This window comes from Petromyzon marinus, chromosome 24, assembly GCF_048934315.1.
Source record: "Petromyzon marinus isolate PM22_M1 ecotype Great Lakes invasive population chromosome 24, UKy_Petmar_22M1.pri1.0, whole genome shotgun sequence".
NCBI classification, from domain to species: domain Eukaryota; kingdom Metazoa; phylum Chordata; class Hyperoartia; order Petromyzontiformes; family Petromyzontidae; genus Petromyzon; species Petromyzon marinus.
Window position 1 is genome coordinate 5,384,602 of NC_133690.1, and position 14,085 is coordinate 5,398,686.

The 14,085-nt window shown below is 46.5% G+C and overlaps 1 protein-coding gene across 1 annotated transcript; it reads left to right on the plus strand.

Moving 5' to 3' along the window:
* Positions 1–1,198: 1,198 nt before the first annotated feature.
* LOC142905315 (uncharacterized) lies at positions 1,199–13,476 on the plus strand. Its single transcript, XM_032945517.2, has 5 exons — positions 1,199–2,200; positions 6,257–6,302; positions 10,858–10,959; positions 11,494–11,557; positions 13,211–13,476. The coding sequence occupies exons 1-5, from the start codon at positions 2,016–2,018 to the stop codon at positions 13,435–13,437; spliced, it is 624 nt and encodes a 207-aa protein (XP_032801408.2). The 5' UTR covers positions 1,199–2,015; the 3' UTR covers positions 13,438–13,476.
* Positions 13,477–14,085: the final 609 nt, after the last annotated feature.

Sequence of the window (14,085 nt, forward strand, 5' to 3'; positions counted from 1 at the left end):
CTCCGGTTATAGCTAACATTTTCATGGAGAAATTTGAGACTGACGCCATCCAGACTGCCACTCTGTGCCTCACCTTATGGAAGAGGTAAGTGGATGACACTTTTGTCATCTGGCCACATGGCCGGCCAGCTCTAGACCAATTCTTCGACCACATCAATTCTATACACCCAGCCATCAGATTTACCATGGAAGTCGAAAAGATGGCAAGCTACCTTTTTTGGATGTCCTAATAAAAAAGAGACCTGATGGTTCAATGAGCCACTCTGTCTACAGGAAAGCTACCCATACGGATGCTTATCTGAAACCGGATTCCCACCACCATCCATCACAGAAGAATTCTCTCATCAAGACTCTGTACCTTAGAGCCCAATGCATATCCGACCAGGAACACATAGGCAGTGAACTCAAGCAGGTACACCAAGCTCTTAAAGCTAATGGTTACTCCGACTATACAATTCGCAAAGCTATCACTCAAACCATGAAGAAGTCTATGGGCAGTGCTGAGTCTATGGTGCAGTATTAAGTCGAAGGGGCAGTGTTCAGTCTATGGGCAGTGTTGAGTCTATGGGCAGTGCTGAGTCTATGGGCAGTGTTGAGTCTATGAGCAGTGTTGAGTCTATGGGCAGTGCTGAGTCTATGGGGCAGTGTTGAGTCTATGGGCAGTGCTGAGTCTATGGGCAGTGCTGAGTCTATGGGCAGTGCTGAGTTTATGGGCAGTGTTAGTCTATAGGCAGTGCTGAGTCTATGGGCAGTGTTGAGTCTATGGGCAGTGCTGAGTCTATGGGCAGTGCTGAGTCTATGGGCAATGTTAGTCTATGGGCAGTGCTGAGTCTATGGGCAGTGTTGAGTCTATGGGCAGTGCTGAGTCTATGGGCAGTGTTGAGTCTATGGGCAGTGCTGAGTCTATGGGCAGTGCTGAGTCTATGGGCAGTGTTGAGTCTATGGGCAGGGTTGAGTCTATGGGCAGTGTTGAGTCTATGGGCAGTGCTGAGTCTATGGGCAGTGTTGAGTCTATGGGCAGTGTTGAGTCTATGGGCAGTGCTGAGTCTATGGGCAGTGTTGAGTCTATGGGCAATGCTGAGTCTATGGGCAGTGCTGAGTCTATGGGCAGTGTTGAGTCTATGGGCAGTGCTGAGTCTATGGGCAGTGCTGAGTCTATGGGCAGTGTTGAGTCTATGGGCAGGGTTGAGTCTATGGGCAGTGCTGAGTCTATGGGCAGTGTTGAGTCTATGGGCAGTGCTGAGTCTATGGGCAGTGTTCGCCGAGCCGTTGAAACGGAAACGGCCAGTGCGCACGCGCGCGTTGGCGCGGCGGTCACGTGGTGCGTTGGTTACGTAACGCTCTTCGTGACGCGCGTAGAACTGACACGTGACTAGCTACGTCATTATGAGACGAACTCTGACAAGGACGCACGCTTTTTCACACGCTCTAAAAAAAATCTAAATACACTCTCTCACTCTCTCTCTCACACACACACACTCTCACACACTCTCTCACACTCTCACACACTTACTCTCTCTCACACACACTCTCACACACACACTCTCACACACACACACTCTCACACACACACTCTCTTTCACACTCTCACACACACACACTCTCTCACACACACTCACACACACACTCTCTCAGAGTCTCACACACACTCTCACACTCCCTCTCACTCTCTCACACACTCACTCTCACATACACACACTCTCACACACACTCTCTCACACACTCACACACACACTCTCTCTCACACTCTCACACACACTCTCACACACACACACTCTCTCACACACTCACTCTCACACACACTCTCACACACTCTCTCACACACACACACTCTCACACACACACACACGCTCCCATACTCTCTCACACACATACACGCTCCCACACTCTCACACACTACCTCGAAAACACTGACACGCTATCTCGCAACGCTCACCCACACGGCTCATTCCCTTCATTGACGCCGAGTGGAGGGATAAGGAGGGTGAGGTTGCTTCAGAGGGAGAAGATCCGCCATGCTATCTCAGCGCACGTGGCTCGTCTGCCTGCTGCTGCTGCTGCCTCTGCTGCTTCTGCTGCTGCTGAGCCCAGGCATGGAGGTGGACCCTCCGTTGGCCTCGCTCCCCGTTACAATGCCACCGCCGCTCGTAGCGTCGGGCGTTTGGAGGCCGCATTCTCTGCTCACGGCGATTTGGCGCTGGTAAGTAAACCTGAAACGACTTGGGGCCGTCCATAAATGACGTCACGCGCCTAGGTGGGGGTGGGGGTGGAGGATGGGTCAGACATTTGTGACGATGTGTGACGAGGAGGAGGGGTGGGAGGGTTTGAGAAATGTGACGTCGCATCAAAATGCGCAACTTTAAATAAATATAGACAACACGTTCTGCTTATATTGTTAGTTCTTTCGGTCAAGTCACCACGTAGAAGGGAAACAATAAAATAATAAAAATATCAAACAATAAAATTATCACGACGTTTCGACTGCAACACGAGCAATCATCATCAGGTGTGAAAACCACAGCAGGAAATAATTGTAAAAAAGTGGCGTTTTATTTTAACGTTAGCACCACGGAGAGCGATTTGGCAGTTATTCATATGGACGAGTTGTGTTAAGGGGTCGTCCATAAATGATTGTTCACGCTTATGGTGGCTTTCAGACCGCATCCATTATTTTCGTCTCCCCCCCTACTCTTTTCCGAACATAGATGGACTCATATTCTTAGCTCTTTCGGTAAAGTCACGTTGAAGGGAAACAATAAAATAATAAAATATATATAAAACAATAAAAAATCTCACGACGTGTGTTATGGTCGAAACGTCGTGAGAATGTTTATTGTTTTATATATATTTTATTATTCTATTGTTTCCCTTCAATGTGACTTTACCGAAAGAGTTAAGAATAATAATTATTGCAGTCACGAAAGCTTTAAATCAAAATAGATGGACTCGTCCATCTGAATAACTGCCAAATCGCTCTCCGTGGTGCTAACGTTAAAAATAACCCGCAACTTTTTTTTAAATTTGCTTGATGTGGTTTTCACACCTGATGATGATTGCTGCTTGTGTTGCAGTTGAAACGTCGTGAGAATTTTATTGTTTTATATTTTTATTATTTTATTGTTTCCCTTCCACGTGGTGGTGACTTTACCGAAAGAACCAAGAATATGAATCCCTGCAGTCACGAAAGCTTTAAATCAAAACGTTCTACTTAATTAAATAGATATATATTTTTAAATACATGTTTTCTCCTACAACATCAGAGTGCAGCGCCACATTAAATACACACTACAATGACAATAGTTTAAAGCGATTTGAAGCATGTTTTATTTTAAAATTGGAAATATTTTTGTGGGGGGGGGGGGCAGAGCTTTGTGACGTCATATTTGAGGGGGGGTCTGACTTTTTGTGACGCCGTGTGACGTCATTTATGGACGGCCCCTTTTAACTTTTATGTTATATATTCATCTAAAATGTTTTAGCCGGGTAAGGCGCGCTTCCGTGGCTGTCTGGAACGCTGTCTTCCTTCCGTTATTAGGAAGCCGCTGGGAGCTTTGATGCCACTTTGAAATCATCACCGAGATCGACAAACTCATTTCTGCGAAAGTGCTTCTTGTTGTCGTGACTGCAGGAATTCAAATTGTTTGGGTCTTTCGGTAAAGTCACCTTGATAGGTTCAAAATTAGTCAAAATAAACAAAAAAAACACAACACACAGCAAACCGGTTAGTGCTGTACTAGTAACGAATTGTAAATGTTGTAGTGGGTTAAGCTCTCCAACACACAGCAACCGGTTAGTGCAGTACTAGTAACGAATTGTGAATGTTGTAGTGGGTTAAACTCTCCAACACACAGCAACCGGTTAGTGCTGTACTAGTAACAAATTGTGAATGTTGTAGTGGGTTTAACTCTCCAACACACAGCAACCAGTTAGTGCTGTACTAGTAACGAATTGTAAATGTAGCAGTGGGTTTAACTCTCCAACACACAGCAACCGGTTAGCACTGTACTAGTAACGAATTGTAAATGTAGCAGTGGGTTTAACTCTCCAACACACAGCAACCGGTTAGCACTGTACTAGTAACGAATTGTGAATGTTGTAGTGGGTTTAACTCTCCAACACACAGCAACCGGTTAGTGCTGTACTAGTAACGAATTGTAAAAGTAGTAGTGGATTTAAAACTCCAACACACAGCAACCGGTTAGTGCTGTACTAGTAACGAATTGTAAATGTTGTAGTGGGTTTAACTCTCCAACACACAGCAACCGGTTAGTGCTGTACTAGTAACGAATTGTAAATGTTGTAGTGGTTAACTCTCCAACACACAGCAACCGGTTAGTGCTGTACTAGTAACGAATTGTAAATGTTGTAGTGGGTTTAACTCTCCAACAAACAGCAACCGGTTAGTGCTGTACTAGTAACGAATTGTAAATGTCACAGTGGGTTTAACTCTCCAACACACAGCAACCGGTTAGTGCTGTACTAGTAATGAATTGTAAATGTTGCAGTGGGTTTAACTCTCCAACACACAGCAACCGGTTAGTGCTGTACTATTAACGAATGGTAAATGTTGCAGTGGGTTTAACTCTCCAACACACAGCAACCGGTTAGTGCTGTACTAGTAACGAATTGTAAATGTTGCAGTGGGTTTAACTCTCCAACACACAGCAACCGGTTAGTGCTGTACTAGTAACGAATTGTAAATGTAGTAGTGGGTTTAACTCTCCAACACACAGCAACCGGTTAGTGCGGTACTAGTAACGAATTGATAATGTTGTAGTGGGTTTAACTCTCAAACACACAGCAACGGGTTAGTGCTGTAAAAGTAAGGAATTGTAAATGTCGTAGTGGGTTTAGCTCTCCAACACACAGCAACCGGTTAGTGCTGTACTAGTAATGAATAGTAAATGTCGTAGTAGGTTTAACTTTCCAACACACAACAACCGGTTAGTGCTGTACTAGTAACGAATTGTAAATGTTGTAGTGGGTTTAACTATCCAACACACAGCAACCGGTTAGTGCTGTACTAGTAACGAATTGTAAATGTTGCAGTGGGTTTAACTCTCCAACACACAGCAACCGGTTAGTGCTGTACTAGTAACGAATTGTAAATGTAGTAGTGGGTTTAACTCTCCAACACACAGCAACCCGTTAATGCTGTACTAGTAACGAATTGTAAAAGTAGTAGTGGGTTTAACTCTCCAACACACAGCAACCGGTTAGTGCGGTACTAGTAACGAATTGATAATGTTGTAGTGGGTTTAACTCTCCAACACACAGCAACGGGTTAGTGCTGTACTAGTAATGAATAGTAAATGTCGTAGTAGGTTTAACTTTCCAACACACAACAACCGGTTAGTGCTGTACTAGTAACGAATTGTAAATGTAGTAGTTGGTTTGACTCTGCAACACACAGCAACCGGTTAGTGCTGTACTAGTAACGAATTGTAAATGTCGTAGTGGGTTTAACTATCCAACACACAGCAACCGGTTAGTGCTGTACTAGTAACGAATTGTAAATGTCACAGTGGGTTTAACTCTCCAACACACAGCAACCGGTTAGTGCTGTACCAGTAACGAATTGTAAATGTTGCAGTGGGTTTAACTCTCCAACACACAGCAACCGGTTAGTGCTGTACTAGTAACGAATTGTAAATGTTGCAGTGGGTTTAACTCTCCAACACACAGCAACCGGTTAGTGCTGTACTAGTAACGAATTGTAAATGTTGTAGTGGGTTTAACCCTCCAACACACAGCAACCGGTTAGTGCTGTATTAGTAACGAATTGTAAATGTTGTAGTGGGTTTAACTTTCCAACACACAGTAACTGGTTAGTGCTGTACTAGTAACGAATTGTAAATATTGTAGTGGATTTAACTCTGCAACATACAGCAACCGGTTAGTGCTGTACTAGTAACGAATTGGCCACGTTCTGTTTACGTAACGCAAACCCCTTAAATAATTGGCCATGTCGGGTGGTGGCGGCTTTAACGACACAGTAATTCATATTAACGCGATCTAACATCAAACAAACCTTAATTATTGATATATTATAATCATATATATTATAATCATATATATTATAATCATTGCGTTGGTCATCCCGACACCACTCCCCCCACCTCTCCCCCCCACCCCTCCCCCCACCCCTCCCCCCACGTCTCCCCCCCACCCCTCCCCCCACGTCTCCCCCCACCCCTCCCCCCACGTCTCCCCCCACCCCTCCCCCCACGTCTCCCCCCCCCCCTCTGTGTTTCAGGGGAAGCTCCACGGCGTGGCTGTCATGGCTCAGCGTGACAATTCAGGTGAGACTCCCGTCCCGTGTCTCTCTGTCTCTGTGTCTCTCTGTCTCTGTCTCTGTGTCTCTCTGTCTCTGTGTCTGTCTCTGTGTCTGTCTCTGTGTCTCTCTGTGTCTGTCTCTGTGTCTCTCTGTCTCTGTGTCTCTCTGTGTCTCTCTGTGTCTCTCTGTGCCTGTCTCTGTGTCTCTCTGTGTCTCTCTGTGTCTGTCTCTGTGTCTGTCTCTGTCCCAGGCCGTGTCTCTGTCTGTCTCTGTGTATCTCTGTGTCTCTGTGTTTCTGTCTCTGTCCCATGTCGTGTCTCTCTGTGTCTGTCTCTGTGTCTCTCTGTGTCTGTCTCTGTGTCTCTCTGTCTGTCTCTGTGTCTCTCTGTATGTCTCTGTCTCTGTCTCTGTCCCATGCCGTGTCTCTCTCTGTCTGTCTCTGTGTCTCTCTGTTTGTCTCTGTGTCTCTCTGTCTGTCCCATGCCCTGTCTCTCTGTGTATGTCTCTGTTCCATGTCGTGTCTCTCTGTGTCTGTCTCTGTGTCTCTCTGTGTCTGTCTCTGTATCTCTCTGTGTCTGTCTCTGTGTTTCTGTCTCTGTCCCATGCCGTGTCTCTCTGTGTCTGTCTCTGTGTCTCTGTGTCTCTCTGTCTGTCCCAGGCCGTGTCTCTCTGTGTATGTTTCTGTCCCATGCCGTGTCTCTCTGTGTATGTCTCTGTCCCATGTCGTGTCTCTCTGTGTCTGTCTCTGTGTCTCTCTGAATCTGTCTCTGTGTCTCTCTGTGTCTGTCTCTGTATCTCTCTGTGTCTGTCTCTGTGTTTCTGTCTCTGTCCCATGCCGTGTCTCTCTGTGTCTGTCTCTGTTTGTCTTTGTGTCTCTCTGTCTGTCCCAGGCCGTGTCTCTCTGTGTCTCTCTGAATCTGTCTCTTTGTCTCTCTGTTTGTCTCTGTTTCTGTCTCTGTCCCAAGCCCTGTCTCTCTGTGTCTGTCTCTGTTTGTCTTTGTGTCTCTCTGTCTGTCCCAGGCCGTGTCTCTCTGTGTCTCTCTGTTTGTCTCTCTGTGTCTGTCTCTGTATCTCTCTGTGTCTGTCTCTGTGTTTCTGTCTCTGTCCCATGCCGTGTCTCTCTGTGTCTGTCTCTGTGTCTCTGTGTCTCTCTGTCTGTCCCAGGCCGTGTCTCTCTGTGTATGTTTCTGTCCCATGCCGTGTCTCTCTGTGTATGTCTCTGTCCCATGTCGTGTCTCTCTGTGTCTGTCTCTGTGTCTCTCTGAATCTGTCTCTGTGTCTCTCTGTGTCTGTCTCTGTATCTCTCTGTGTCTGTCTCTGTGTTTCTGTCTCTGTCCCATGCCGTGTCTCTCTGTGTCTGTCTCTGTTTGTCTTTGTGTCTCTCTGTCTGTCCCAGGCCGTGTCTCTCTGTGTCTCTCTGAATCTGTCTCTGTGTCTCTCTGTTTGTCTCTGTTTCTGTCTCTGTCCCAAGCCCTGTCTCTCTGTGTCTGTCTCTGTTTGTCTTTGTGTCTCTCTGTCTGTCCCAGGCCGTGTCTCTCTGTGTCTCTCTGTTTGTCTCTGTGTCTCTCTGTGTCTGTCTCTGTGTCTCTCTGTTTGTCTCTGTTTCTGTCTCTGTCCCAAGCCGTGTCTCTCTGTGTCTATCTCTGTCCCATGCCGTGTCTCTCTGTGTCTCTCTGTATGTCTCTGTGTCTCTCTGTCTGTCCCGTCCCGTGTCTCTCTGTGTCTCTCTGTTTGTCTCTGTGTCTGTCTGTCTGTCCCAGGCCGTGTCTCTCTGTGTTTGTCTCTGTCCCATGCCGTGTCTCTGTTTCTCTCTGTATGTCTCTGTATCTCTCTGTATCTCTCTGTGTCTGTCTCTGTGTCTCTCTGTGTTTATGTCTCTGTCCCGTCCCGTGTCTCTCTGTGTCTGTCTCTGTCCCATGTCGTGTCTCTCTGTGTCTGTCTCTATCCCGTCCCGTGTCTCTCTGTGTCTGTCTCTGTGTATCTCTGTGTCTGTCTCTGTCCCGTCCCGTTTCTCTCTGTGTTTCTGTCTCTGTCCCATGTCGTGTCTCTCTGTGTCTGTCTCTGTCCCATGCCGTGTCTCTCTGTGTCTGTTTCTGTATCTCTCTGTGTCTGTCTCTGTGTCTCTCTGTCTGTCCCAGGCCGTGTCTCTCTGTCTGTCTCTGTCCCATGCCGTGTCTCTCTGTGTCTGTCTCTGTATCTCTCTGTGTCTGTCTCTGTGTCTCTCTGTCTGTCTTTGTCCCATGCCGTGTCTCTCTGTGTCTGTCTCTGTCCCATGCCGTGTCTCTCTGTGTCTGTCTCTATGTCTCTCTGTTTGTCTTTGTGTCTGTCTATCTGTCCCAGGCCGTGTCTCTCTGTGTCTGTCTCTGTCCCATGCCGTATCTCTCTGTGTCTGTTTCTGTCCCATGTCGTGTCTCTCTGTGTCTGTATCTGTGTCTCTCTGTATCTGTCTCTGTGTCTCTCTGTGCCTGTCTCTGTGTCTCTCTGTCTGTCTCAGGCCGTGTATCTCTGTCCCATGCCGCGTCTCTGTGTCTCTCTGTCTGTCCCAGGCCGTGTCTCTGTGTGTCTCTGTCTGTCCCATGTCGTGTCTCTCTGTCTGTCCCAGGCCGTGTCTCTGTGTCTCTCTTTTTGTCTCTGTGTCTCTCTGTTTGTCCCAGGCCGTGTCTCTCTGTCCAATGCCGTGTCTCTGTGTCTCTCTGTATGTCTCTGTGTCTCTCTGTTTGTCTCTGTGTCTCTCTTTCTCTGTCCCAGGCCGTATCTCTCTGTCCCATGCCGTGTCTCTGTGTCTCTCTGTCTCTTTGTCTCTCTGTCTGTCCCAGGCCGTATCTCTCTGTCCCATGCCGTGTCTCTGTGTCTCTCTGTATGTCTCTGTGTCTCTCTGTCTCTCCCAGGCCGTGTCTCTCTGTCCCATGTCGTGTCTCTTCGTCTCTCTGTATGTCCCATGTCGTGTCTCTGTGTCTCTCTGTCTGTCTCTCTGTGTCTCTCTGTCTGTCCCATGTCGTGTCTCTGTGTCTCTCTGTATGTCTCTCTGTGTCTCTCTGTCTGTCCCATGCCGTGTCTCTGTGTCTCTCTGTCTGTCCCAGGCCGTGACGTAGTGTAGTAGTATATAATGTTGTGTAGTAGTGTATAATGTAGTGTAGTAGTATATAATGTAGTGTAGTATATAATGTTGTGTAGTAGTGTATAATGTAGTGTAGTAGTATATAATGTAGTGTAGTAGTATATAATGTAGTGTAGTAGTGTATAGTGTAGTAGTATATAATGTAGTGTAGTAGTATATAATGTAGTGTAGTAGTATATAATGTAGCGTAGTATATAGTAGTATATAATGTGTTTAGTAGTATATAATGTAGTATAGTATACAGTAGTGTATAATGTGTATAGTAGTGTATAATGTAGTGTTGTATATAGTAGTGTATAATGTGTATGGTAGTGTATAATGTAGTGTAGTATATAGTAGTATATAGTAGTGTATTACGTGTATAGTAGTGTATAATGTAGTGTAGTAGTGTATAATGTAGTGTAGTAGTGTGTAATGTAGTGTAGTATATAGTAGTGGAGTAGTGTATAATGTAGTGTAGTAGTATATAATGTAGTGTAGTAGTGTATAGTGTAGTAGTATATAATGTAGTGTAGTAGTATATAATGTAGTGTAGTAGTGTATAATGTAGTTTAGTATATAGTAGTGTATAATGAAGTGTAGTAGTGTATAGTGTAGTAGTATATAATGTAGTGTAGTAGTATATAATGTAGTGTAGCAGTGTATAATGTAGTGTAGTAGTATTTAATGTGGTGTAGTAGTACATAATGCAGTGTAGTAGTATATAATGTAGTAGTATATAATGTAGTATAGTAGTGTATAGTGTAGTAGTATATAATGTAGTGTAGTAGTACATAATGTAGTGTAGTAGTTTATAATGTAGTAGTATATGATGTAGTGTAGTAGTTTATAATGTAGTGTAGTGGTGTATAATGTAGTGTAGCAGTATATAATGTATTGTAGTAGTATATAGTAGTGTAGTAGTATATAGTAGTGTAGTAGTATATAGTAGTGTAGCAGTATATAATGTAGTGTAGTAGTATAGAATGTAGTGTAGTAGTAGTATATAATGTAGCGTAGTAGTATATAGTGTAGTAGTATATATTGTAGTGTAGTAGTATATAATGTAGTGTAGTAGTATATAGTAGTGTAGCAGTATATAATGTATTGTAGTAGTATATAGTAGTGTAGTAGTATATAGTAGTGTAGTAGTATATAGTAGTGTAGCAGTATATAATGTAGTGTAGTAGTATAGAATGTAGTGTAGTAGTAGTATATAATGTAGTGTAGTAGTATATAGTGTAGTGTAGTAGTATATAATGTAGTGTAGTAGTATATAATGTAGTGTAGTAGTATATAATGTAGTGTAGTAGTATATAGTAGTGTAGTATATAATGTAGTGTAGTAGTATATAATGTACTGTCGTAGTGTATAATGTAGTGTAGCATATAGTAGTGTATCATGTAGTGTAGTACAGTACATGCCTTAGAACACGTTTGGAATCGACCTTCGTCTTTGTCTTTGCCTCCGCGTTCTGCCCCAGGACTTCCACCTGTGGCTGACCGTGTCTCAGTGCGCATCCTGCACCAGGTCATGCAACGTCATCGTCTTTGTGACGTCACTCGCCGGGATTTCCCTTGGATTGGTGGGTAATGCACGCGAACAGCAAACTCGCCCGCCCGCTCACCACTCGTACACTCGCTCACCACTCGCTCACTCGGCCGCTTGCCCACTCACCCACTCGCTCAATCGCTCACCAATCGCACACTCGCTCACCACTCGCTCACCACTCGCTCACCACTTGATCACTCACCCACTCTCCCACTCGCTCACTCACCACTCGCTCATTCACTCACCGCTCACTCAACACTCGCTCACTCACTCAGCCACTCACTTCCTCAATCACCACACAAACTCACCCCCCACTGTGTGTGTGTCTGTGTGTGTCTGTGTGTGTGTCTGTGTGTGTCTGTGTGTGTGTCTGTGTGTCTGTGTGTGTGTCTGTGTGTGTGTGTGTCTGTGTGTGTGTGTCTGTGTGTGTCTGTGTGTGTGTCTGTGTGTGTCTCTGTGTGTGTGTCTGTGTGTCTGTGTGTGTCTGTGTGTGTGTCTGTCTGTGTGTGTGTGTCTGTGTGTGTGTGTGTCTGTGTGTGTGTGTGTGTGAGTTCCTGTCTGCCTGTAGCTCGCCTGCTGCCTCTACTTCCTCCAGAGACGGACGGTGCCAGATCCCATGGTGCTCATGCAGGGTAAGCGACGTTTTGGTCTCGCGGCCTACGGCAGGAACGCCTTCACGGGCTCCATAGATCTCCATGGATCTCCATGGGTCTCTGTTTTTCCGTGTCTCTATGGGTCTCTGTGTGTCTCTATGGATCTGTGTTTATCTATGAGTCTCTGTGTATCTCTATGGGTCTCTGTGTGTCTCTATGGGTCTCTGTATGTCTCTGTTTTTCTGTGTCTCAATGGGTCTCTGTGGGTCTCTGTGGGTCTCTGTGGGTCTCTGTGGATCTGTGTGTATCTATGGGTCTCTGTGTGTCTCTATGGGTCTCTGTGTGTCTCTATGGATCTGTGTGTATCTCTGGGTCTCTGTGTATCTCTATGGGTCTCTGTGTGTCTCTATGAGTCTCTGTATGTCTCTGTTTTTCTGTGTGTCTCTATGGGTCTTTGTGTGTCTCTATGGATCTGTGTGTATCTATGGGTCCCTGTGTATCTCTATGGGTCTCTGTGTGTCTCTATGGGTCTCTGTATGTCTCTGCTTTTCTGTGTCTCAATGGGTCTCTGTGGGTCTCTGTGGGTCTCTGTGTGTCTCTATGGATCTGTGTGTATCTATGGGTCCCTGTATGTCTCTGTTTTTCTGTGTCTCTATGGGTCTCTGTGAGTCTCTGTGTGTCTCTGTGTGTCTCTATGGATCTGTGTGTATCTATGGGTCTCTGTGTGTCTCTATGGATCTGTGTGTATCTATGGGTCCCTGTGTATCTCTATGGGTCTCTGTGTGTCTCTATGGGTCTCTGTGTGTCTCTATTAGTCTCTGTATGTCTCTGTTTTTCTGTGTGTCTCTATGGGTCTCTGTGTGTCTCTATGGATCTGTGTGTAACTATGGGTCCCTGTGTATCTCTATGGGTCTCTGTGTGCCTCTATGGGTCTCTGTATGTCTCTGCTTTTCTGTGTCTCAATGGGTCTCTGTGGGTCTCTTTGGGTCTCTGTGTGTCTCTATGGATCTGTGTGTATCTATGGGTCTCTGTGTGTCTCTATGGATCTGTGTGTATCTCTGGGTCTCTGTGTATCTCTATGGATCTCTGTGTGTCTCTATGAGTTTCTGTATGTCTCTGTTTTTCTGTGTGTCTCTATGGGTCTCTGTGTGTCTCTATGGATCTGTGTGTAACTATGGGTCCCTGTGTATCTCTATGGGTCTCTGTGTGCCTCTATGGGTCTCTGTATGTCTCTGTTTTTCTGTGTCTCTATGGGTCTCTGTGGGTCTCTGTGTGTCTCTGTGTGTCTCTATTGATCTGTGTGTATCTATGGGTCTCTATATCTCTATGGGTCTCTGTATGTCTCTATGGGTCTCTGTATGTCTCTCTTTTTCTGTATCTCTATGGGTGTCTGTGTGTCTCTATTGGTCTCTGTGTATCTCTATGGGTCTCTGTGTGTCTCTATGTGTCTCTTTGTATCTTTGGGTCTCTGTGTATCTTTGGGTCTCTGTGTGTCTCTATGGGTCTCTGTGTGTCTCTATGGGTCTCTGTGTGTCTCTATGGGTCTCTGTGTGTCTCTGTGTAACGACACGTGTTTGACCTCCTCCTTCCCACCCCTACTTTCCTCCACCTCCACCTCTTCCTCCCCCCTCCTCCTCCTCCCCCCTCACCTCCCTCTCCCCTCCTCCCCCTCTACCTTCCCAACACCACCAGAGCGCCACTTCTTCCACCACGGCGGGCACGGCGACGGAATCTTCGTCTTCCTCGACGAGGAGGAGCAGGGGGAGCAAGAGGAGCGTGGTGGTGGCATGGTCGTCCACCCCGACCGCGACTTTGGCGACTTGGTGCGCTTCCAGCAGAACGCCGGCGACCTGCGCTGGATGGAACCCTTCCCGTGGGACGAGGACGACGAGGAGCTGATCCTGCTCTGGGATGACTGAGGGCGGCCCCGCGGATTAATAAAGCATCGTTCGAGTCGCCGTTGGCTTTGTGATTGTTGTTGTTGTTGTCGTCTCGTTCGCGTTAAACTGCCCCTACAGACATAACAGGGCTGTAGGGTCAAGTGGCTGTGTGTAGCGAGCAGCAGCTGTAGACACAGACAAAGGTCCCCCGTGTAGCCTCTAACAGGGCTGTAGGGGCAAGTGGCTGTGTGTAGCGAGCAGCAGCTATAGACACACAGGCAAAGGTCCCCCGTGTAGCCTCTAACAGGGCTGTAGGGGCAAGTGCTGTGAGTAGCGAGCGGTACCTATAGACACACAGACAAAGGTCCCCCGTGTAGCCTCTAACAGGCTGTAGGGGCAAGTGCTGTTAGCGAGTAGCAGCACCTGTGAAGGCTACCGGCACTGTGGCACACGAGGGGGTGGGTGGCCAGCACCAGGCCCGACCGCCTTTGTCTCCCCAGTGGCGATGTTTACTGCACATCGCAGCAGGTACTCATTTGAGGCTAGGGGGAGGCCCTGGACCGGTTCAGATAATCGTCACTGGCGGTGTTGGCAGTGAGCGGGAATCGAATTCGGGTCGCCGGGTTCGTAGCACAGCGTAGCGCTAACCGCTACACTGACACACACGCACCACACAAAGATAAAGAT